Source organism: Blennius ocellaris (assembly GCF_963422515.1).
Source record: "Blennius ocellaris genome assembly, chromosome: 1".
Classification (NCBI taxonomy): Eukaryota; Metazoa; Chordata; class Actinopteri; order Blenniiformes; family Blenniidae; genus Blennius; species Blennius ocellaris.
The window spans coordinates 20,436,443-20,462,218 of record NC_137650.1 but is presented as its reverse complement, the minus strand read 5'-3'; the positions used below and the strand labels follow the sequence as shown (position 1 = coordinate 20,462,218).

At 40.1% G+C, this 25,776-nt stretch overlaps 1 protein-coding gene across 1 annotated transcript in view; it reads left to right on the top strand.

Annotated features, from left to right (window-relative positions):
- The window catches only part of myom2b (myomesin 2b), a 28,523-nt gene extending 7,934 nt beyond the window's left edge, over window positions 1–20,589 (top strand). Inside the window, exons 7-39 of the mRNA XM_080495914.1 lie at window positions 286–336; window positions 503–667; window positions 1,091–1,252; window positions 1,402–1,543; window positions 2,270–2,469; window positions 2,964–3,017; window positions 3,112–3,239; window positions 3,481–3,664; window positions 3,806–3,980; window positions 4,091–4,212; window positions 4,347–4,534; window positions 4,704–4,830; window positions 4,973–5,151; window positions 5,944–6,058; window positions 6,321–6,483; window positions 6,602–6,708; window positions 7,656–7,700; window positions 8,104–8,240; window positions 8,413–8,557; window positions 9,037–9,099; window positions 9,408–9,475; window positions 11,181–11,294; window positions 11,681–11,768; window positions 12,738–12,776; window positions 13,838–13,943; window positions 14,614–14,680; window positions 15,142–15,238; window positions 15,792–15,828; window positions 17,435–17,457; window positions 17,538–17,593; window positions 17,669–17,758; window positions 19,724–19,849; window positions 20,089–20,589. Of these exons, the coding sequence (XP_080352040.1) occupies window positions 286–336; window positions 503–667; window positions 1,091–1,252; window positions 1,402–1,543; window positions 2,270–2,469; window positions 2,964–3,017; window positions 3,112–3,239; window positions 3,481–3,664; window positions 3,806–3,980; window positions 4,091–4,212; window positions 4,347–4,534; window positions 4,704–4,830; window positions 4,973–5,151; window positions 5,944–6,058; window positions 6,321–6,483; window positions 6,602–6,708; window positions 7,656–7,700; window positions 8,104–8,240; window positions 8,413–8,557; window positions 9,037–9,099; window positions 9,408–9,475; window positions 11,181–11,294; window positions 11,681–11,768; window positions 12,738–12,776; window positions 13,838–13,943; window positions 14,614–14,680; window positions 15,142–15,238; window positions 15,792–15,828; window positions 17,435–17,457; window positions 17,538–17,593; window positions 17,669–17,758; window positions 19,724–19,849; window positions 20,089–20,292 (3,767 nt within the window). The 3' untranslated portion in view covers window positions 20,293–20,589. The remainder of the gene's footprint in view (window positions 1–285; window positions 337–502; window positions 668–1,090; window positions 1,253–1,401; window positions 1,544–2,269; window positions 2,470–2,963; window positions 3,018–3,111; window positions 3,240–3,480; window positions 3,665–3,805; window positions 3,981–4,090; window positions 4,213–4,346; window positions 4,535–4,703; window positions 4,831–4,972; window positions 5,152–5,943; window positions 6,059–6,320; window positions 6,484–6,601; window positions 6,709–7,655; window positions 7,701–8,103; window positions 8,241–8,412; window positions 8,558–9,036; window positions 9,100–9,407; window positions 9,476–11,180; window positions 11,295–11,680; window positions 11,769–12,737; window positions 12,777–13,837; window positions 13,944–14,613; window positions 14,681–15,141; window positions 15,239–15,791; window positions 15,829–17,434; window positions 17,458–17,537; window positions 17,594–17,668; window positions 17,759–19,723; window positions 19,850–20,088) is intronic.
- The last annotated feature ends 5,187 nt before the right edge of the window (window positions 20,590–25,776 follow it).

Genomic DNA, 25,776 nt, shown 5'->3' with positions numbered 1-25,776 from the left:
CGTTCAGAAAACATTCATTCTGAATGCATTTAATAAAGTCTTTGATGCTGCTCAATAACAGTTATAGTAATGACACTACTAACAACATTGGACATCATTTAATCAACAGCAAGAATAACAATACTTGAACATTAAGTCACAATGCTGAGCTGAGCAACATTGGTTCTATAACTGCACATCTGCATGCTGCCATCTGTCCAATTGTTCAGCTGTTGAGCTGCTATGATTAGGAAAAGCTGCTCTATCAATGTTTAATGTTTGAAATGTTTCATTTTAATTGTGCAGGGTACAAGCAGGAAGAGGAGTGTTGCCCTTATGGGTGGTTGCCTTTCACTGGTAGGCATCATATTGACCTCAATTTTGTATTTATTTTTAAATAATACATGACAAAAGTTAAAGGTTTGCCAAATAGAAGTAAAAACTGATGACACACTGTTTTACATGACAAACTGTAACCTCCTGTCACTGTCATTGTTTTTGCTTTCTTTCACCGTTCTCCCAGCCGCCATGCTTCCCAAGATCAATTACACTAAAATCCACATTACTTTTGTGGAGAAGTTTGGCCCAGTGTTTTCAAGTGAGGGAGGATCAGCCACTCTGTCTGCTTCCATGACCCTGAGCCCCAACCTGGCCAACCTGCAGCCCGAGGCACAGTGGTATAGAGATGGTAATTGTTATTAAGTAGCTTTTTATGATGAAGAAATTACCCGCTAATTGCTAGTAATACACACTAACTGCCACGGTGACTGCCAGACCCAATCTCATCGACATGCAGCCAGAGGCATAGCAGTGGAAAATGGGAAAATGTTATGGACCCTATTTTTATTGCTTATTAATTATATTGAAAGTAGTTAACTAGACACCAGTGATATATGCCCACTTCATGGGCAATTACTTCTTCTGGGTGTGTAGTAAAAGAAGCAAAAGGTAAAATGTTAATATTAGAATGCATGATTATTATGTTCGGTGAAACATTATCTATAATTAGTGAAGGATTACTCTGTTATCCAGTCACAATATAGATTTAAGGTGATTTTTGTTAAGAGAATGAAGACGTTTTGTGACACGAAGTCATTAAACTCCTTTCTAGAAACTCGCCTGTTTGACTCTAAATGGGTGAAGATTGAAACTGGCAGGGGAGTCACCACCTTGACTATTCCAAACCTCTACAAAGACGATGAAGGCCTCTACACTCTCCGTATGGTTACTAAAGGAGGAACCGCAGAACACAGCGCGTTTGTCTCAGTTGCAGGTGAGGAAAGCTCAGAAAGCTCTTATTGTCTATATAAGAGCAATTATCCAAATTTGACTATGACGTTTTAATTTATATTATTTCTTACTTCTAACAGTCTGTTGATCTTTCAAAACAAAAATGGTATCATCCGATTCTTTCCTGTCTAGATGGCCCTCCCCCAGTCCCTGCTGCTCCCGGTGCTCCCATGGACATCAAAATCCATGATGCCAATAGAGACTATGTCATTGTGTCATGGAAGCCCCCTAATACCACCACAGAGGGTCCAATCCTGGGATACTTTGTGGACAAGTAGGCGTTACTGACATAAACACCATAAATTGATAAACTGACCAACTGATTACTGTGAGTCACCAACTCTAGTTTGCTTGATTATCTGTACAAATAGGGGATATTAATCAAAAGGGAGCGGCTCACTTTTTTCTATATTGTGCGTGATTCCCTTATTCCTCTTGGGATCTTCTTTTGAGCATTTTCACAAGTAATATTAAATATATATATATATAAATACTTTTTTTTGTCCTTCTCAACTTAAAATATTTTAAGTGTAACTGTAAATGACTATAAGATAAGCAAGCAATTGTCTATGAGAATTAAGATATTAATGGTCTGCTTACAAACATATGTATATCTCAAGCAAATAATCCACGTTGCATTTAACCTCCTCTGATGCTTTTGTCTTTTTTATTTAGTTTATTTTCTTTGCCAAGAGCCACTGCAAACAACATTTATTTCATTAAGTTTTATTGATGGTAAAAAAAAAAAGTTATCCATTCATTGATCGTCAACTGGGGGAGAAAAGAAACCCAATGTTGAACAGATTAAAAGCCCTCTACCTCATATACTTATTTCTCCTATCAATGCTAACATCTGTATTCTGACATGATGACACAGTACATAGCATCATAATTCATCTTCACAAAATCAAAGTACACATTGTTTTTTCTTTGTATGCCAACTTCTTAAGTCTGCCAATGTTTTTTGTTTTTTTTTCCCTTTTCTTTTTATTGTTTTTAGATGTGAGGTTGGAACTGAGAACTGGACCCAATGCAACGATCACCCCATAAAGATTTGTAAATACCCAGTGTCTGGGCTGTTTGAGGGACACTCCTACTACTTCAGAGTCAGAGCTGTCAATTCCCATGGAATCAGCAAAGCATCCCGCATGTCTGATCCCATCGCTGCCCTGGACCCCACTGAGTTTGAAAGGCTCCATGGTTGGTTGAACCAAATTAATACAGAAACATTTACATTCCTCCATTTAAAAACATATAACTCTGAAGATAAATGTGTCCTGTGGTCATAAATGTACTTACTGCTGGCGTTGTACTCTTGGTTGGGTTTGAAGTTATAATTTTGCAAGATATTTTAAAGAATCTGAAGTTTGAAGACCTTTTTCCAACCAAAGCCAACAAAGGACAATGTGCTACCCACCATAGGGGGGAAAACACATTTTAACATTTATTTTTGAAGTTATAAGTTCTTATAAAACTATGCAATACCTAGCCACTCTTTAAAACATTAGAAGAAGATAGACAAACCCAGGTAGCTTATGTGCTTTTAAAACTGTGCAGGTTTAAAGTAACTGCTTAACATTTTGAAATTAATTTAGGGCTTTTCTCCAAATAATATGTCTTAGCATTTGTCTGTCTGGTGTAATTTCAGCATTTACTTCAGCACAGTGTTGATTGTGTCTCTTCATCCACTGTAGCCAAGAAGCTTGGTGGAAAACTGGATGTTGTGTCTTACCATGATGAAGTTGAAGGTGGGATTCCAATTCAAGCACATTTTCTCATGTTTTACACTGTTTGATATACTGTAAATGTTTATTTATTGCGATTTTTTTTTTCCTTGCGTAGAAGACGGAAAACCTCCAGGTGCTCCATCAGGAATCAGTATCAATGAAATTGACCGGACATACGTCGTTTTGAGCTGGAAAGCCCCACCTTATTCCAGCAAAGCTCCTATGTGGTACTACATAGAGAAGGTAAGAGGTTCACAGAGGGTTCTGTGATATTGTGAGTCTTTGCAAACAACGTTGAACTCTGATGTGTGGTTTGGATGAGTGAGTGACAACACTTTTTGAGGCTGTATTACTGGAGTTGAACAAACATTTTCTAGAAAAGTTAATGTTTTCGACCGAAACTGTGATAAGACCCTCGTATTGGTGCAAATACCTACCGTAATTTAAACCGTTTTTCTTTTTTTGATGCTGTTTGTATTCACAGTGCATGGCAGAAAGCGGCACATGGCAGCGTGTTAACACTCAGGTCCCAATTCGATCTCCTCGTTATGCCGTATTTGACCTGACAGAGGGAAAAGACTATAGATTCAGAGTTTTGTCTGCCAACATCTATGGAGGCAGTGAGCCATCTCAGCCGAGTGACCTCATTCAGACTCTGCAACTCAAAGGTCCGTTCAAGCAGTTCTTACTGTTACTCTAGTACCCAACATAATATCTACAACAGTGTAACAAATCCAGACTGTGACAGTGGTTGCCAATCTTTTACTGTGATTTATTGGGAATTCTTATATTTGATGTCTTTTCTCCAGGTGTACCATCGGCTCCTGGTCAGGTGATTGCAACAAGAGAAACAGATACTTCTGTTCTCATCCAGTGGGCTCCTCCAAAGGAACCAAACAATCTGATTGGTTACTACATTGATCAGTGTGTGAAGGGGTCTAAGGATTGGACCTCAGCCAATCACAAACCTCACAAGAGCACCAAGTATGTATATAATTAATCCAATCACACCTAAACGAACGCCTTCTTTTGCTCTTCCTTTTCTATCGCATAAAACAAATCATTCCAACTTCCAACGATTTGTGTTTCTTTAGGTTTGTGGTTAGTGGTCTGACAAAAGGAGAAACCTATGTCTTCCGTGTCCAGGCTATCAATGAACTGGGCCTCAGTGATGAATCCCAGGAGTCTGCGCCTCTGACTGTCAAGGCTGCTCTGAGTTAGTATTCCAATATTTGAGGTTACTGTTACAAAATGTAATCATCGTTTGCTGTATTATCATCCCGCCCTTGTCAACACAGTCAGTTGATAAAATTTGAAGTCAATAATTAAAACTCAATGGTATCTTTTCAGCCACACCTTCTTCTCCATATGATATTGCGCTACTGAGCTGTGATGGCCATTCCATGGTTCTGAACTGGAAGAAGCCACTTCACAGTGGAGGTGCAACGATCAAGGAGTATTATGCGGATAAAAGACGCAGTGGCACAGACATGTGGCGAGAGATCCATATCCCACCACTCTCAGAAAGACTGTATAAGGTAAAAAGTTGCATAATTTGCATTCATACCAGAATGAAGACATGTTTTGGATTGGTTTTCCAATTCTTTGGTGGAATTTACATACTGCAAAAAAAAAGGGGGGATCAGTTTTGTTTGTCAAACTTTAAACTCGCAGTGCTGAGTTAGAATATTAACACTGTATTGACAGGTGGAGGGCTTGACAGAGGGAGCAGTCTATCAGTTCCAAGTGTATGCCGCCAACCTAGCTGGCCTTGGACCAGCTTCTAAACCATCTGCTGACTACAAGTGTGATGTGTGGAACATGCCAGAACCGGGTTAGTAAATAGCATCCTCTGACTCGACTGGTCCAGTTTCCGGCCAAACATAAAGTCAGATGGAACATTTCATGACATCATGCAAATCTATCAATGCCAATGAGTTTATTTTTCCTCTGTTTTTACTTTATGTGTCTTATAGGTCCTGCCTATGACATGACATTCTGTGAAGTAAGAGATGATTCACTGCTGGTTGAGTGGCAGAAACCTGTCTATACTGGCTCTGGCCCAATCACAGGCTATCATGTTGAGTACGCCAAGAAGGGCACTAATGAATGGACTACAGCTAATGAGACAGCTACCAGTCATTGCTTCTTAAAGGTGAGCTTATTTAAAATTAATTTACATTGCACATTTCATGTTTCTTCAATTTAAAAACTACAGATTTGTGTTTTTCCCTCTCTAAAGATTTTTTTTTAAACATCTGCTGGTGACTGTATAGTTGCCCCACTTCCATACATTACATTACATTACATTACATTACATGCCGTCCCATCCTGTAGTGCTTTTATCAACCCTGCATGTGGCGCAGTAGTGCAACCCCATTATATTATGCTACAGTGACATCTAGTGGTTATAGTAAGCAATTACTAGGGTTACATACGTTGCAAAATATTAAATTAGTTAAATTAGTATTTTTAGTTGATCGTGTAAAAAGTAACACTTTCAGGCCAGTCAACACGTTAGATCATCTGGCTTTTTTTCAAGTGTATTTAGAGTGGTTTACAAAACACAGAATCCTAATTATTATTTAACAATAACAATTTGTTCATGTTTTATAATTTAAATATGTATGTTTCTAGGGCTGGATGCTGCTGGTGTTGTAGTGCATCATATTTTACAACTGCTCAGTGCAGTTGCTGCTGCGTTGAACAATTTATTACTGCTGTCACCTTCTCCTACGTTTTCAGAAATGCGGGTATTTACCTACAGCGGTTTCTGATGTCATTATTAATTAACCTGACCAAATCTGCCTGATTGTAGATTACCAAATCTGCATGTGAGAGTGAACAGCTCCTCCTCCTCCTCCTCCTCCTCCTCTTGACACACATTACAGGTCTTTACCTGGTCTGGATGTGAATATGCATTCCTTGTTGTCTGGTATTTCTCTAGGTCACGAGTCTGGAGGAGGGCTGTAGCTATGCCTTCAGAGTACGTGCGGTCAATGCTACAGGAGTGGGAATGGCCTCAATGGCCTCTGACCTTGTGACTGCAAAGGCTGTTGAAGGTAAATTCTCGTCAAAGACATTTGGAGAATACAAAAATTCAATATTTCCTTCGTACCACATAATACAGCTAAGAGCCTAGTTTTGGTTGCACTGTATGATGTTGTTATTGGAGCGATGCTGCTTTGAAAGTGCTGAAGGTAAGCTGAAAGAGAGTGGACAAATAAAATGAATGCAATATATCTAATAACAAAGACTCAGATTCAACTTCCTTAAAAAAAAAAAATGGCTGCAGTTTAATAAGTATATGTGATTGTTTTTAAGGTTCCCAGGAGGTGTCCTGTGTGGTGGATGAGAAGTCAGGTGACATTGTTTTGTCTTTTGAGTCCTGCCAAATGAACGAGGGCTCTCAGTTCATCTGGAAGAAAGATTACAAAGAAATCACAGATTTCTCCAAGGGAGTAGAGATTAAGACCGAGGGCAGCCTGTAAGATCACTGACCCAAAGACAACCAGGCATTTGCCATGCAAATGAATCAATACAGGTATGTACATCATTGCTCTGTCTTTGTTTATCTGCTCTCTTTCTTTTGTCTGGCATTGCAGCTCCAAACTGATCTTTAAGAACCCTGATAAAGAGGACATCGGAACCTTTTCTGCATTTGTCACCAACACGACTGGCGTGTCATCCAGCTATATGATCACAAATGAAGGTGGGACTCTTTCAAGAATTTTAAATGGATGCCGAATTACCAAAATTAAACAAAATTAATCCTAATGATAATAACTCGGCAAATCTTAGACTGAAGAAGCGGTGCACAACCATTCTTGCTGGCAAGCTCAGGAGGGAGGGGGCTCAGGGGAAGATTGTTTATACCTTGATCATGAACATTTAAACAGCCGTATAGCAACACCCAGACAACTACATCAAAGGTTCAAACCTAAACCAAAGTCAAAAGTAAACTGAGTATCAAAGAACGAAGGTGTTGTGTAAGATGCAATAAAGATGAAAGAAATTAAACCGTGCTTACAACCGATTTCGCTGGCTGGAAGACAACGAAAAATTTCAATATCTGATGGATACTAGCAGAGTGGATTGCTGACATTATTTCTCCAAGCTGGGGGCAGTGAATATGTATTATCTTCACGTCTTCTTGGCAAAAGGGTTCCCTGTATGAAACTTTCACAATATTTTTCCCTCTATTGCACCACTGTGCTGCGAGGCTATAATATGTTATTCAGTGTGCCATCCACTGATTGCTTCTTATTTGGCCTACAGTTACTTCACTTGTAATGCACAATAATTTCTGAATTTCCCACTATACAAGGATTCATTTATATCACTTATGTCACAGGTAGACATTTGGTAACACTCCAATAGTGTAATATGAAAAACTCATGAAGCAGTGTGTTGGAGAAGTTTCAGTGCTCAATAAGGTGGAGTGTCGTGTTTTGAACAACACTGAGCGATGATGCAACATCTTCCTGACTGCTTCAGTTCAATTTTAATCATTGCACTTACCTTCCTCCTCGTGATAAACACAACCCAACTGTTGAATTGTCTGACTTGAGGTGGACATGCTCAGGTGATATTAGTGTACAATAATTTCACAATTTGCTATCATTTGATTTAGAATGATGTGTTTTCTCTTTGATTCAGAACTGACAAAGTTGCTGGCACTCAGCTATGATATCAGACACCCAGGTAGGTAACTCTGGCTGACTCAGTCAGGCTCTTATAATCTCTCTTTGTCCCATTTAATCTCACCTCTTTCATGCTTATTCTTGGCCGAGCCTTAATCTCACTCACTGACTGTCTCCATTTCTCTGTCTCTGCTTTTCATGCTTTCACTTTGCTTTCTTCTGACTGCTTTGAACCTCTCAGATTTCTTTATTCTTTTAGGGGCATATTTTTCTTTTTTATTTGATTCAAAAAGTCTTACCTGCTTTTGCATCACCTGCCTAACCACCGTTCACCTCTTCTGTTCTTTTGCCTCAACCTCTCCTCTCCTCTCCTCTCCTCTTCTTGCCTATTCGACTTCCCTCTCCAGTAATTGAACAAGCACATTAAAGTCTTCAGACTCCTAACCGTCCTTTCTCCTCTCTAGTCATCCCTCTGAAATCTGAGCTGGCCTATAAGATTATGGAGAGAGGCAGAGTGAGGTTCTGGCTGCAGGCTGAAGAGATTTCTCCAAAAGTCACCTATAAATTCTATGCAAACAACATGGAACTCTCTGGAGCTGATGTAAGACGCAGTGTCGTTCAAGATGAGCATCAGATGTCTGCATGACTATCTGTCAATTTCTGTCAACATGAAAAGCTTAACCACAAAGGAAAAAACATTTATAATCACAGAGGCTACTATCAAGTGTACTGCGGGTCTTTTTTTTTAAAATGCAGCTCTTGTTTTTTGACAGCCCAACAAGATGGGTCATGATGTTGCTACAGGTGTCATTGAGTTCATCATGGATCGCTTCACTGAGGAGAATGAGGGCACATTTACCTGCCAGATCACTGATGGAGGAGGCAAAGCACAGAGCTCATTGGTTCTGATCGGTGATGGTAAGAGAGGCCAGATCTCACTGTTTCTCCACCAATAATTCCCAGTGTTTATAAGCAGGTACAAAACATATATAAACTGACCTATTTGCAACCACAGCAACACGTTATGTGTGAAAACATGACTTTCCAATTTGAAACTCGTGTATTTCTCCTCCTATTAATTAGTGGTGATGCTTGCTTGCAAACCCACTGGGACATGACTTGCATTCAGTACATACATGTATTTGGCAATAGATTTGCTTCATATCCACCACAAGGGATAACATCATGGGAATGTAATAAGCTGATAGTTGTAAGGTGGGTTTGAACTTTATGTATGAAGTATACTTTGAAATCCACATAATTTCATAACTTATGATTCCACTCTCATGCAGGCGACCATTAGCTGGGAAATCCACAGAAAGAATCTATGGCAGCTACTGGTGAGACTTTGATCTTTTAATTATTCTCTGTTTATGTGTATCTGTATGTGCACATAGCTTTCAAGGCAGCGCTGGCTGAGGCTGAATACCAGAGGAGAGAATACATCAGAGTCAAGGAGGGTAAGAAATACAAAACATCAGACACTTTTAATCTTGGATTGAGCTTTATTGTACACACCACCCTGTTTGCTGGGACATGACTAATCAGCAAATATGCAGGAACACATGGAAGACGGAAGTGAACCATGTTTAATTTTGGAGCTGGAACATGAAAAGTCAAATGGACCCGTTTGAAAGAGCTAGCTAAAATATATTTCACATTTATAGAGCAGTTACCACATAGACACACAAGCTTTTACCTAAAAGGTATTTGTAAAAGCTTATGCCCATTTTTATTGGCATCTCACTAACAACTCTATCCATCACAGGTCCCCATTTCAGTGAGTTCCTGTCACTTCAGATTGGAGATGATTGCGCGGTCACTTTGGTCTGTAAGGTAAACAAAGCCGAACTCAATGATTATTGAATATTTGTGCTCTAAACAAATGGGAGGCTGACTTGGATAGCCGATTAGCGATTCTGTGCAGGTTGCCACAGTTGCTGTTATGATAATGTCTGGCCTGAAAACAAACAAAATTGAGTCGTTTGGGGCGGTTTCTGAGCTTCAATGTTCTCCCTGTGTGAACACTGGTATCCTCTCACAGTCCAAAACTGTGTGCTTGAAATTAGTTGGATGGATGGATGGCTGGATGGATGGAAATGTTGTTTCTTGTAGTAAAAAACATATTAGGTTGTGAATGCCAATCCACAGGAGGCATCAACCTCAAACCTTCTGCAGAAATACGTTTTATTTGTATTTTTGTGTCAATGATTGTTTAGAGCATAATATATATAATTGAGAATGAAAACAGCCTGAAGTTTTGGGGATTTTAAATAAACTTTTTTTCATCCAGTGGATGAGAGTGAATGTCTTATGTAGATAAGCAGAGATTCAGTTATGTGCAAACATTTGGCCACCCCTGGGCCATTTGATATTCCGTTGACTTTTGAAGTGAAAAGAAGAAAATACTAACCCTGCAGCCAACACATTGAAAAAGAGCCTTTTTAAAAATGCAAATACATTTCTACATTTATGTTCATGAACAGAAACAGAAATCAAAGACCGTTTTTGTTGTGTATACTTACACGGTCTGAGAACTCCCATGAATGCCCAAGTTGGTTGTTTTTTTAATTATTTGCTAGTTCTTGCAATATATGGAGAATTATAAATACGAATTGTCAGCCAATGACATGTCTAGAGGTAACAAAGTGACTGACTGCTCAAATCTCATGGAAATATTCCACAACCATAAGCTTCTCAAAGCAACTGTCATAAAATGAAATGAAATGAAATAAAATGAAATGAAATGAAGCCAACTGATGCCTACATGGCAGGAGAAGGCTATAAAAAGCTTCCAAACCACTTCCAGCTTGCAGTTTCCACTGGCTGAAATGTCATTAAGAAATAGCAGTCAAGGAGAACTGTGGAAGTCAATACAGGATCTGGATGACCAAGAAAACTTTCTGGTCTGCTGGGCAGAAAGGAGACACAAAACATCCCCCATAGGACTGCAGAAGAGCTGCAGGAAGGAGGCAGACACAGGACTTTTCCATGATGTCGCACTGCATGGATGAATCATCTTGTGTATGCGAAGTAACATCTGGATGAGCCAGAGTCATATTGGAATCAAGTGTGAACAGATGACACTAGAAAGAAAATCTTTGACCACAATTGCCAAATATATGTTTGGAAGGGGAAAAAAATTAGCAGAAACGCTCTACTAACTGTTCAGCATGTGTTTGGAAATATATTGCTTTTTGGTTGTATAGCAGCAAGTTGCACAAGAAACATTACAGATACCAAGAATATGTTCCACTAAACAGCAAATCAGTAAATCATTGAATGCAAATACAAGGCAGTAAGTCAGGAAATATAACTATGAGGAACTTCGTCGAACACAAGATGATAAGCTTCTGAGCTTAACATCATTTCAAATAAAAATGTAAAAAAAAAACGTTTTATTCATTCAAACAGTTCATTCCGTTTGCTGAAAAAGTTTAGTGGTGTTGAATGATAATGATTCGAAATATGAAATTGGTGAAAGACTACACATTATTGAAAGTAAAACTACGTGTTTAACTATTGTGTGTTTTCATTGCAGGTTGCTAACTTGAAGAAGGAATCAGAGTTCCACTGGTACAAGGAGGACACGGAAATTATCCCAGATGTGAAGCCAGACCTTGGATCTGGAATTTGCAAACTGACAATTAAACAAGTAAATCCCTCATGAGAAAATGTTTAACAGCAACATTACTCCTGAACACAATTCCCCCAAAACTGGAACAGCGTGTATAGAGTGAATAAAAACAGAACTTGGCTGACTGAACGAACAACTCTAACTGTAATCTCAGAGTCTTTGCACACACTGATGTCAACAGTGGATTTACAGACAATAAAGACATTTGGTTGAATGACGCTACTTAAAGACTTTTACCTGTAAAGGAAAACCTTTATCTAGTATCTGCAACCAACCACATGAAAATTATATTTCCTAATGATTTATGGAACAAATATTGTTTATTATTGGTTTATATGAATGTCTGTGAGATGTATTCATGTTTACCAGTCTGTGCCTGCTGTTTCTTCCTGTTTTCTCTCCAGTTTTCACTGAAGACATCAGGAATTTACAAGGCTACCATCAGTGATGACAGAGGGAAAGATATGAGTCAAATTGATATTTCTGGAAAAGGTAAACATCTCTTCTTATTCCTTAATTAATCTTACTGCCCAAGTTTTAACTCGTGATTGAATCATGTCTAAATTAACACATATAAATGAATAATTACTTGTGACAAAATTAACAAGTAAAAGTTTACTTTTCCTTAACCCCCCCCCCCCCCAAAATAACTCAGTGGTCATTAATACAGAGGCAGGAAAACAATGTGATCCAATTTAATACACTCTATCTGCACATGGTATACTAATAAATGTTTAACTAACCCCACCACTCCAACTGTGTTTCTCTGTCTGCTGAATGAAAATACTTCTCTGTATGTGACAGCTTGCTCTGTTTCTGAGAATACTGATTCTCAAGAAGGTACAATTAAATTTGTCCAGGGAAATTTTTTATCAAGAGCAGGAGTGGGCAATCCTGGTCTTTTCTATGTTTACCTGCTCAGACACACCTGTGTTATCATGATGAGGCTCTGCAGAAAGCTTGATAATGAGCCAATAATTGCTGTCAGCTGTGTTGATGTGAGGACACATTGAAAACGTGCAGGGCTGCAGCCCTCCACGACCAGGATTTCCCACCCCCGATCTAAAGCAAACTCAGTTTGACACCCTGTCATCTTTAACCTCCTAAGACCCGGACTCTTAAAGCCTGTACTTCTCTGTGCTTAATGATTTCCCATTATAACATTACTTTTTCCTCATACCTTTCTTGCTTGTCTTGTATTCTCTTTAAAATGTATGTATGAGTATCTTCTGGACTAGGACATTGCCACAGGGCTGGGGGTTTTGAATGAATAATCATCACAGCAGGATTATAAAGTCACAAGGACATGAGACTTCTTCAATGTTGGTAAAGTTGAAAATAATTAGGATAGAGTATGGTATTGATTTAAACCTTTTACAGCAGCCACCAGAGGGCAGCATAGTTCCTTTCCAGTGCCATTGCCTTCTTGCCTGACCCCATGCCACTCTTCCTCTCTTCTAGTCTTCGAGGACGCCATAGACAAGCTCAGCCAACTGGCTGGTAGGTATCTTCTGTCTTCCTTACACACACGCAGGCACGCAGGCACGCACACACGCACACACACACACACACACACACACACACACACACACACACACACACACACACACACACACACACACACACACACACACACACACACACACACACACACACACACACACACACACACACACACACGCACACGCACACACACAGCAAATACACAAAAATGAATTAGGTTAAGAACAGACATCCACATAAGCATCAACAACATCATCCTCTTCCCACTGGAGGGAACCAGTTCAAATTATCCAAACTTAACATGACACAATCACACTGCAGTGATAAGAGATTTATGAGATCTATCACCGGGCCAATACGTTTCCGATTTAAAATCTGACTGCTACATACACACACTTATCAGTGTGTGGCAGTTGTCATGCTGGAAGCATTTGGCCATCATGCCATCATGCGGTGAAATCACTTTAAAATTCCTCTACGCTGTCACAGTGACAGTGTGGAGGAGCATCTTACTCCTATTTTAAGAGACAGTCACTTGACAGCTCTGCAGCAACTGTTACAGCAGTGGTTGCAGAGGAGAAGAGGGTTCATTACTGTGATAATGGGAAACCATGGTGATGTGACCAGGTGGATGACACACTTGTCCACTTGTAATGTGCACTAAGCGAAGTCCCACGTAGACATAGTGTAGCATGAAATGCCCTTTTAAGCACAATGGCTTTAAAAAGAAGTTGATAAAACGTCTGACGGCTGAAGTGTTTTCCTAAATGCAGCACATAAACAGCTTGCACTCTAAAGTCTACACTCTGCTTCATTAGTACAATTTTCCTCCCTCCAAGTTGCACAAAGGTAACATAAAAAGGGGCATCTTAAAATGCATCTAGTAAATGGCTGGAAAATGGAACTTTGATTTTATTTGATTAATTTTGTCCTGCATGCTGTAGCTCTCACAGCGATGCAAGGCCAGGTCACATCCGACAGCAAGTGCCCAACATGTATTTGATTTTCATTGCAAGTGTGCTCTCCTGAACCTCTATCACCTCCATCAACTCCTCTAGGAGCCACTGCAGCAGAGCTGGTGATTAACTGCACAGCAACAGGCATTCAGCTACAGTGTCACATGAAGTATTACACCTCAGAGATGAACGTCACCTGGTATCACGGGTAAGAATTCAGATTTACAATACTAATATTACTACAACACCACTACAAACAGTAGCAGCAGTACATGTTTGAAGAATAGGAAGTAAATAAAAAGAAAAAAGTGTCTCTAGTATCTGCAGTCATAGCAGAGATTTTTTTTAGCAGGAATTACAGTTTTCTCTTAAGTCCTCCCATAAACATGCTGACCGCAAACACATGATTCTGTCTTTCTCCCAAGTTGAATTGCCACGAGTGGCAAAAACAATAAGCCACATAATAAAAGTTGTGATGGCGGTTGACAAGTGTTTTCATTATCCTGCTTATTGCAGTAAAATTGCTCTGTTTTGTGACAGGAATCACAACCCTATCATTTTCTCTAAAGGAGCACAGTCTTTTTCAGCTGCTAAAAGCACTTTGTCTTACCCAAGAGATTATACAATGTGGAGAGGCCTGTAGTAGAGTAGGAACAAGTGGACACATCAAAAAGAGGGCAGAAAAGAATGAAAAAAGGGGGGAGAGAAAAAAATTAAAGAGACTTGAATTTGAAAAATGTCCACAGTGATTGATGGGCGCACCATCAGAGAGGCATGTAAACATGATTTTCCATTACCTTTGAACCAGGCTTCATCTACTGGAATCACAACACCACACACACACATGCACAATAATCTCTGCTCTTTGTTCTCCTCAGTGAGGCTAAATTGTCCCACAGTGAAAAGACTGTGATTGGAGGAACTCCTGCCATGGCAACAATGGAGGTATTATCTTCTAACTCACAATGTTGAACTGGATGTTACAATGACACATGGGTGATTTGATGAGAATAAAACCCCCCTTTCCTTGAACGTCCCACTTACACAATTCCCAAATTGCTTCTGCATTGGTAGAAATTTGCAAAATATTAAGATACATTTTAATAATTGGAATTATTATTGGCCATTTGTTTGAGTCTTAGTCTCTGTTAATATGTTTTCACTCACTTTTTGTAAAAGCTCTTTGCACCTCATGTAAGAAAGTGGCAAAAAAATGAAAGACTATTGCTATCATTATTATCTCTCCTTGGTGGCGCATCAGATTACGTTTTGATCCTGACTATTGTAACCCGGGTTCAGACCCCGAGTGTGGGATGTGAACTCTATTGTAACCACTCATCATTTAAATAATCAAGCTCAACCTGAGCGGGAAGGTTTGTTGACTGTATTCTTTAATTCATTCACAGGTGGTTGAGCCTGTGGAGAAAGATAAAGGTCCATACTCCATTGTGATCATTGACTCCGAAAACTCTCATAAACGCACTCTGGACCTCAGCGGTGATGGTCAGTACTTGCCCTCTCGTATTTTCCAAGTCTCAGCATCAATTACTCTTTTATTGATAATTCAGTAAAGAAGAGGAACAATGCAGTCACTTGTTCTTTTGTGGGCCTCTTGGGTGCGATTTATTGTCTACAACTTTCAAAGAATTCAGAAACCGTTCTTTGGGTATCAAATAATCATCCCCGCAGGACTTTAACCTGGCTGTAAAAAAGTTTGCTGGATACTCTTCAACTGCAGGTTTGCTTAGCTTGTGTTAATGTCGGATACATGATGTTTGCATGTCAAATATTTATCTGAAGAAAATAAAACTTCAGGTTGAATGCATTGGTGACATGTAGCATATTACGTCAACTCAAAAAGCTATCACAAAAGCATTTATTGATATTTCACTGTAATATGTTGACTATCAAGCACTGTTGTGGCTGTTGATGAACGAACAAGCCAAGGCTGTTTTTGAGAAAATTGATTTTACTAGTCATTATGCCTCTTAGATAAAGTAAGGAGGCATTTGTTCTGTGAATGGTGACAGGCACTTTGTGTTTTTGTCTTTTACAGTTTATGAGAAGGCATATGCTGAGTTCCAGAAACTCAAGTAAGACCAAACTCTCAAGTGTGTCTCTTTGCTTGCATTTGTATTGCAGTCAGACTAACTTTGCTCCTGACGAATTGCCGTTTCGTTCACATCTGTTCCACAATTGTAAGCTTAACATCCATCAGCCTAAAACAATGATTTACAAGGATACATTTTGTTCATATAGATAAGAATCATAACTCATTCGTTTACAATGTGCATGCAGATTGATAAACTTTTATTTTTCATCAGGTAAACTTTTCAGTTGCAGTGCTTATCGTTTATCTGCCTTGTATCCCACTGCAGTATTTCAGAACCATAGCCAACCCTGCATTAGTTCAATTCTTTATCTGTGCAACATGCTTGTGAATATCTGGCATCACCCTGTAGGCTCTTTTTTTAAGATTGCAGGGGTCAGAATTCTTGTGTGGATTCAGGCGGTTTCATGGCGGCTCTCTCTTTTGTGTGATCCCAGGCTGGCTGGATGATGCTGGGATCTGGGCATGACACACAATGTTTTTCTCTTGTTTAGATACTTAGTTCTGATTCTACACGCATGTGATGCTATTGTCATGCAGCAGAATCAGTTGGATACCAATCATATGTCTTTAACGTCACACAGTATAGTTTATGTCACATATAATTGTGTGTTTCCGCACCCTGAGCTGCTTACCTTTATATATTCTGTAGAAACCAGGTATTAGATTGCTTTTCGGTGCTTCTGTCAACTTTGCACCTGATGTATTTGGACAGACTAGACACCTGTGAGAAAACGCAGCTGTATTTTAGTCCTTGGATGGCCAGTACAGCGTGAGCTGAGCTCACCTCCATCTTCAAGCTGAATATTTCAGGAACTAGAGTGAGTCCAAAAGTCCAAAGCCTTGTTGTCTGGAAAAAGTCCAGCATATTAAAATTTGAGTCAAAATCAAGGTTATGAATAGAAACAGTGAGGTAGCAGGGATCCTTTGGGGTCCTTGGGCTAATTTGGCCAAAGCAAACCCAATGCACTGAATTTTACAAATCCATTTAGAGAAAAAAGATTGAAACTCCAAACACTAAACACTGCATGCAGAGTGGAAACCATCCAAATCCCACTCGTAATTACCATTCAAAGAGAGACATTTAAGCACAAGATTTTACAAACACATTTTAACTGGTGACACCCCATTGCCCTTTTGATTAAGCATCAACATGCCAAGAGTAGAGCAGAGTTCCCCTGGCCATCTGTCCTGTGGCTGACCTCTGCTTGTGCCATGCTGCTCTGACAGCCCTCTGAAAACAATCTCAATTTTGTTTTCTCCACAAATAGCCAAACAACTTGTTAAGTAACGGAATAAGTTAATAATGTGGCTTTGCTCTCAGCACAAGTAATTTGTAGCAACCCATCTGGCTGCTATTGGGCAACCAGAAGTTGAAGTAATATGTGTGTGCATGAAGCTAATATGGAGAGCCAGAGGACAGAAAAACCCCGGAACCAGCTTGGCAGGACTGACGCTTATCTAGCTCGGGCATGTCACATGGGTTGAATTTGTAATTGCTGAGTCTCTATTGTGAAATTTGAAGATTGATAGTGAGATGAGTACTAATTAACTGCTATGACAAAAAAATTATTTTACTTTTGTTTTAGGGCTGAAGCCTTTGCTGAGAAAAGTGAGTTCACCGTATTTCATGTACAGTTCACATGTATTAAATAAGTAATGACTGAGTATATTAACACTGGCTTGTTTCAGACCGTGGCAAGGTGATCGGCGGTCTGCCCGACGTGGTCACAATCATGGAAAAGAAAGTAGGTGTCAAAGTGTGTACAGGTATATCATCTTTATCTAAGTACTGAAAAACAACATTTCTTTACTTTCTTTAGACTCTGAGTTTGACATGTACAGTGTGCGGAGAGCCCAAGCCTCAGGTGTCATGGCTGAAGAGTGGAGCAGAAGTGGAACCCGATGATCAGGTAATTACTGGCAGTGTTGGTGTGATAGGAATCACAATACATTTCGCAACACGTTTTTAACTTGTCATTGGAGCACATAATTAAAGTATATAGGTTATATGTGTTCGGCACGCAGGTTTGCATTGAGGACCTTGTTCTTTCACTTACCTGACAGAAATTGCTGCTATCTCTAATGCTGAGCTTTTTAACCTCCAACAAGAACACAGCTCCTGTCTTTTCGCACATGATTAATCATCTCATTGATCCAAGAAATTTGCAAATGATGTTTCTATTAACTTGCATATTGGTGTGATGGAATTTCCACGCTGACAGCTCAGCCAAATTATGTTGTGTTACTTTCTAGCTTTGAATGCATTTGGAAAGCCTCACAAACAGAGTGATAATGCAAATTACAACCATGACAGAAGCTTTCTAATTCCATAATGAGCAAATATGACAAGATACCTATAAAATGCGGATGTAAATATAACTAATAATAATAAATAATGCATAGGTTTTTTTTTTTTTTTATAGCAGTTTAAAGGACACTCAAAGACACTTTACATTGCATTATTCATTCATTCCATACTGGATGGAGGTAAACTACGTATGTAGCCACAGCTGCCCTGGCATAGGCTAACTGAAGTGAGGCCGCCAATCTGCGCCATCGACGCCATCGACCCCTCTGACCACCACCAGCCACTCACTCGCGCACTGCATTCACCCAGGCCGTTGATCATCAGCATATAATACGGAGCAAATCTACCATTCACAACTCATTGACCTACTTGCCAACCAGTGTAATTCTGCAGTCTGTCCCCTGTCAGCGGAGCCTCTTTCAACAGCGTCAGGATTCTGCGGCTCCTACAGCTTTGAAGATTTAAGTTTTAGAAACTCCGGTCCAGAAGGAATTTCTGTTCAAGTTAGCCCTTTTCTTTATTCATTCTCTCACCTGCTAATAATCTGTCTAAAACAAGAGCCGAGATCCTTGGTGATGTGTTTTTTAAACCTCTGGAGTGCCCCTCCTCTACCTCGTTACCACAAAGGCCACAGAGGATATAAAGCGAACAGAAAAACAAACAAGGAAATATATGCAGATCCATTAGATTTTTTATGTAGAAACAGCTATTGAACTGCACAGGTTTGAATGAAGGTGAATTGGACTTGCTTTTGTACATTTTGTCAGCAACTATGAGATTTTGGGTTCTTCGTATTATTACCATCACAAAAATAGCAATAATTACCAGATAATTTCTTTTTTCAATACAGCAGCTTCCTTTCATCAGTCCAACAAAAAGGAAATAAGCAACCCACGGATTAACCTACATTGAGCTAATAAATGAATGCAATTATCCAAGACCGCATAACATGTTAATTACAAAACAGTGATCTTTTTTTTGTAGGAATTTTATACCAGTAGAGCTTTGAATTTCTCACAATTAAAGGCAAGTGTTTCTCTTAATAGCAATGTAATTGGCCTGTTGCAAGTGCTACTCCTCAAAAAATGTATAAACGCCCAGACCTCACAACTGAGTGGGCAGGAATGAGAGACAGAAATTAAAATATTGTACTCTTGTCTGCATCACTCACAAGGTTCAAGTCAGAGTAAGCACTTCACTCAGTCTCAGGTGTGAGGAGAAAGTAATCTGGAGTGCACTCAAAAGGCTTTAAACATGGATAGTTTTGTTTCAGTGGCCTTGAGAAGTTCAGATGGAGTGTGTTTTCATTGATATTCAGTCCCATCGTATTTTGGGTGAGGTAACAGGGCTCAGTCAGATCAAACTGACAATGGACTGGATGCAGGCGACGGCACTCAGCTTTGGCGAATTGGAACAAAGAAATCAAAGCTCACGCTGCTATTCCAAGTTGGATAAAAATCAATTTTTAAATCAAACTTTAAGTGACACACACTTTAAATGATAAATCAAAACTCAACTCCCCCTGCTGCCTTTCTCGCTATTTTAACCTCTGGTTTCATTATTTTAGTACGTGGTCTCCCTGGACCAGGGCAAGTTTGCCAGTCTGACGATCAAAGGTGTTACCATGGAGGATTCTGGCCGATATACCATGATTGTCCAGAATAAATACGGAGGGGAATCTGTGGATATAGTGGTAAGTGTGACTGCTGTGTAGCTGGATAAATGATACATTTTCCTGTGTGTAACAGAAATCTTGCTCCATTACAAAGCGACCACAGGGATGATATTTCACACCTCTAATGTTTAAATTTGCAGTACAATGTAAAAACTATGGAAGTCTAAATATTAATTTCTTTCTGAAATCATTTGTTATATCAGCACTGGCAATTATCCACATCATGGTGTTTTTTTTCTCTCTCTTTCTATTTCCAGGTCAGCGTGTACCGCCACGGAGAGAAAATCCCTGAGGCAAAACCAACTCTGACCCCTAAAACAATCATCCCTCCTAAACTCCCCATTGAGCTCCCACAGCCAAAGACCCAGCCCGCTCCCGCACCCTCTGCTCCAAGCCCTGCGCCTCCGAAGGCAGCACCGGGAAGAGGGGTGAAGAGTCCCACTCCCACCAGGAGGAAGTAAAAAGCATGACAGTTATAAATGAGGCACGCACTGGTGAACACGTAGACCACACTTAACGTAGAAGCTTCCATTTGGTGCCGTCTGTCTGCTATGAAACCGAATGCATTCTGGTACTAAATTGGAGATTCTTATAATTGTGGCCGAGTGAAATAAAGTTTGCTGTAAGAAACCGAAAACATGCAAAATTTTAATAAAAAAAAAAAAAAAGGCAAATTTTGCTCATATCTGAACGGGAGAAAATTGGAATTTTGCTCAATATAATTAAGTGGAATAAAGATATGGTTTGAAAAACATGAATGAATTGTGTTTTAAATGCATTCTGGCAGTTTGAAGTCCCATATACAAATGAATACATAGAGCATAATGAAGTGCACAATACATTCAATATGTTGGTTACCACCATAGACACCTCTGTTCAGAAGGTCTCAAAAGGATTCCTGGTGTCACAGGAACACTGAACATAATGAGACTCGCTCATGAATATCTGCTTAAAAACACAATCTTCCTCTCATTGTTGCCCGGTTTTGTTTTGTTTTTTGATGATGTGCAACGTGCCATGTTTTATGACATCCTTGGCAGAATTTCTTAATTCTCTCACATAATATCAAATGCAAACCACGACCATCACCACTCTTTGAAGTTGAGGCCAAGCCAAGTTACGTTGCGGCCCAGTGGAGAGTGGTGGGCCCGCTCTCCCTATACGCCTCCTGCATATGATCAGTGGCTTGGCTCGGCCTCGCTGTCATGAGATTTACACATTAACATGTTGTGGAAAATCTCTCTTCTGTAATGTTGACACAGAAAACAATGCCGGCTCCATATCACAGCTCCCAGTTGCCTCTGCCATCCAACAAGATCAATGTTCATGCTGTGTTGTTTTTATTTATTTATTTATTTATTTTAAGAGAAGCAGGTCAGGGTGTACAAAGCAGTCATTATACCACCACCTCTTCAACACTGTCAGCTGATGGCTGCAAATATATAACATCGTCCTTGTCCTCCTTAACATCACCATGGTGAGACAGTGAACATGCTGAAGATCAGCTGGCAGTGAATCACCAGCCAGTAAACCAGAGCTGTGAAGCAGGACTGTCACTCCAATGCTGCTGCTTCGAACAACTGTCAAATTCTACTTAATATCCACTCCAATTGTGAGCACAAGGTATTTTAGGACATAAATACATACAATCTATGTATGTATGTAATCATACATACCTTATGTATATATAAATTATGAACAGTTCTCCTTGTCATTAGCAGACAGTTGACATACTTTAAGAAGTAATGTTTGAAGACTCATACTGAAGTACAGGAGCAGCGATGGCAGAGCTGATAGAAAAAGATGGCTGATGAGATTTGTGGTTCATTAAAGCTTGAGAAGAGGGGAAGAGCAGACAGAGGAGAAAAAGGAGGGGAAGAGGGTAGAATCATTGTTTCTGTGCTTGCTGTTGCTAATAAAAGAAAGAGATTACACTTTTCTGAGCCTGTTTATTCCTTCTGTCAGCGGGACAGAGACCAAAGATGGGCTGTGAGAGAACTGGAGTAATGGAGAGACCGAAAGAAAGTGAGACTGCGAGTTTCCTGGTGTTTTGTGTTACTTTTGTTGCTGATGTCTCTGCTCTGGCAGTATGAGACGAGGCATGTCATGCTTTTAACAACTTGAAAATGAGTCAAGTGACTGACTGAAAAGCAGAGATGCACTACAGGGAAGGCGGTGCTGTTTTCCTGCACTTCGCTATTGTTACTGCTGCTCTGTTTTTTTGGACATGGAGACAAGATTCACCTGTGTGTGCGTGGAAGGAAGGGGAGAAACAGAGTGAGAGGAAGCTAGTGCGAGAGATGAATGTGGATAATTCAGTGTTGCGTGGCAAAGAAGTGCTTCTGAAGTGCGACAGAGAAAGACAGGAAGAGAATGAGACTGGTGTGTATTAGAGCGAGAGAAGTGAAAGAGACTGTGATCTGAATCATTTTTAGATGTTTTGCTGATCATCTGCTGTGAGATCATTTTCCTGACTTTTTAATTATTTTCACATTTTTAATCAACATAATTAGTGAGAATCCAAATGTTACCATCGCAACCCACTTTTAATTTCAATGAAGTTGAGAACCTCAGTGGTAGCACAGGGAGGACTGTCTCTGCCCTCATAGACACACAAACAGATGCAAAGACACACACACACACACACACACACACACACACACACACACACACACACACACACACACACACACACACACACACACACACACACACACACACACACACACACACACACACACACACACACACAGTTGCTATCTAAATGGAAGAGCTCGCCAGTACTGATAGCATGAAATTGTGTTTCCAAATATAACACCGTGTCATTGGCGTGTGTGTGTGTGTGTGTGTGTGTGTGTGTGTGTGTGTGTGTGTGTGTGTGTGTGTGTGTGTGTGTGTGTGTGTGTGTGTGTGTGTGTGTGTGTTTGTGTGTGTGTGTAACGAGACTATAGAATATGTCTTTTACAAGCCGTCCACATGGGGGCACTATGGGTACATGTACACACACACTGTTTTCCACTTTTCTCTCTCTCACACACACACACACACACACACACACACACACACACACACACACACACACACACACACACACACACACACACACACACACACACACACACACACACACACACACACGGATAGACAGGCCTGTCCTAATTAAAGCAGCGCTGTTCAAACAATGAGATAAACTCGGAGCAGAGACATTTTGTGGGTGTGCACTGACACACAAAGCCACATTTAAAAAATATCACTGTTGTGCACACAAATGCGTGCACATACACATTTTTAATTTGCAATTTGCATTGTGAGGGTAAATGGTTATTATTGTGATGATGATATTGATTACTGCTGATTTTTGCCAAAAACAGAGAGGAGGAGAGAGGCATATGAGAGAATGAGGGCTATGAGGAACAAGGCAAAGACAAGAAGAGAGGAGTTAAGACTAAACACAGGACAGCCAGAGAGGAGAGGCAGGAGAAAACGTACATGATGAAAACTTGTTATTTATTCTTTTCATTTCTTCCAAAGATGATGATTTCCTTATTTTACTATAGGTGGAAACAAGCTCTATACATAAGGGCAAAGAAGGACAAGAAGAGGGAAGTGGATGAGAGGAGAAAGAAAGCTGCAAAACAAGTGCAAGAAGGACCTAAGAGAGGAAAGGGTGTGAGGAGGAGGGAAGATGGCAGGTAGCAGCAGTGCAGGGAGATTGCTATGGAGAGAAAATGAAGTTGATTGGGCTGATACCTCACTGTATAGTATATATAGTGGTTTTGCATTTTTCTTTTGGCCTTAAGCTAATAACTTTGTTACACTGCCACCATAAAGACAACAACACTATCAATTCAATTCACCTTTTCATACCACACTTGGTGATCACGTTTTGCTGTAGATTATTTCAGTATGGGTGAAGGCTTGGTAAACTCTGGACATGTCTCCATTCTTGCACAGGGCAAAAAATGAGCGACATTCCGTCACACAGATCGTTACTTGCAATTCACCAGAAGTGCATGGTTTTGGATGGTGGAAGAACACTGGTGTATCAGGCTCAGGGGAGAAAAGCAAGGCTCCCACTGTGGATATTCACACTGTGAGGCGAGAGCACTACGCCACCACACCACCATGCAGCCCTGACATCAACACAACACCGGCATAAATCCTTTTGTTCCTGGTCCACTAACCCATCCAGACCTCCAATCTCAAATGAGCTGTCATATCATTAAAATGTGAATGTTTGGTTATAAGCATAAAACTTGAGATAATGAAGACAGCTGATATGGCACCGTCATAAAACACGACAATCCAGTAAACCCCTCACACAACCAGACAATAATGGTTGACCATCCGTCTTTTCTAGCCTCTTTCTGGGATTTCATGATCAGATCACCCTCAGTCTTGCTGCTGCATGACTGAAGAGCACTACATTTGCTTTAAACAACACAAATCAAGAAATGCAGATGATATAACCTTTACTAACCTTTACAAACAGAGCAAAGAACAGCAGGAGAAGTCAGGGTGGCGACAGCAAAATGAGGCCAGTAGGAAATGCAAGATGATGTTTTGAAGAGATGGGGAATCGATATATAGCAACTCAACTTTCTTTTTATCACTGCTTTGCTGTATCACTATCTGGACTACACAAAAAAATCTCTTGAGATGTAAGCAGATTAGGTTCATTCATACTGTGCATGTCAATGCGATTAAATTAATAGTCTTTTCTTCAGGCAATTTCTTTCGTCGCAAACTTCTATTTCTGTCACACACCTAAAACAAACTGCATACTTCAAATGCTGGATTTGCATCAAGTGGGAGATGATTCATCACAACAAGGAGGTGAGTTCCATGTTCACATCTGGTACTTTCCCAGTGATATTAGGGGATGCTTTCAAAGGTGACTGTGTTTCTCTCTCTGCAGGGCTGCTCAGCGATACAGCCGCTTTCCCCAAGCTTGTAGTGACTCAGTGCCTGGCTGTTGGAGCCTTCAGCAGGGTGGATGCTTGACAACATGGGGACTTAAACCCTGGTCCAAGGACAGTGTGCGTAGCCATAATGCCACCCCGACGCTGCTTTGGGTCCTTACATTAAATCCAGAAGCAGAGTTTGTGTCAACACGGTGCAATAAATCATGTTGCAGTGTGAAAGAACCACAAGGATGTGCTTTGGTCTCAGAGGAGTCATACAGGAAGAGATAGTGCAGGAAGCTCATCGCATCATAGCAAACAACCACATGCAAGCCCTTCTTTCTATGTCGATGTTGCTACGGATGTTTTGGCATGGAAGGCTTGTTTTATAGTGGTTCCAGTGGTGAAAACATTCACGGTGTGATGTGCTCACCCATCCTAGTTTCATGTAATATAGATAAAAGAAATAGACCTATGAGGCATCATTGAGACTATGAAAGCCCCCCTTTTATTTTTACTTTTAAATATTTTCCTTGTGAAAGCAGCCGGCCAGCACCTGCAGCTCAGTGTGATTGAAGTCTCTAAAATTGCTCACATTTATGAATCTGACTCATGATCTCCCTGAGCCTGTGTCACCTTGCCCTCAATGGAAATGGTGAGCCCAGAGGGGGCAGAGAAAATGATTTGTAATGTGTGAAACTTTGGTAAAAAAAAAAATTTTCCAGGGAGTTTGAATGCAGTCCCTGTAAGTGGCAAATAATGAAGATTATATGAAATTTAACTTCAGCTGTTGACCCCCCCCCCACCCCCATCCCCAAAAAGACACCCAAGAGCAATCTGACATCCCTTGTTTTTCTCTCAAAACTAGGTGAAAAACAAGAATGAATTTGGTATTACCATACCCTTTTAAACAATTTAAAAAAAATCTTTCTATGACTTCCCACTCTATTCTCTATTCATTTCTAACTCTGGTTTCTTCTTCTGTGTCCTCCCTCTTCCAGGCTCTCCTCCCTCACTCCTTCTCCAATCACTGTGAAATTG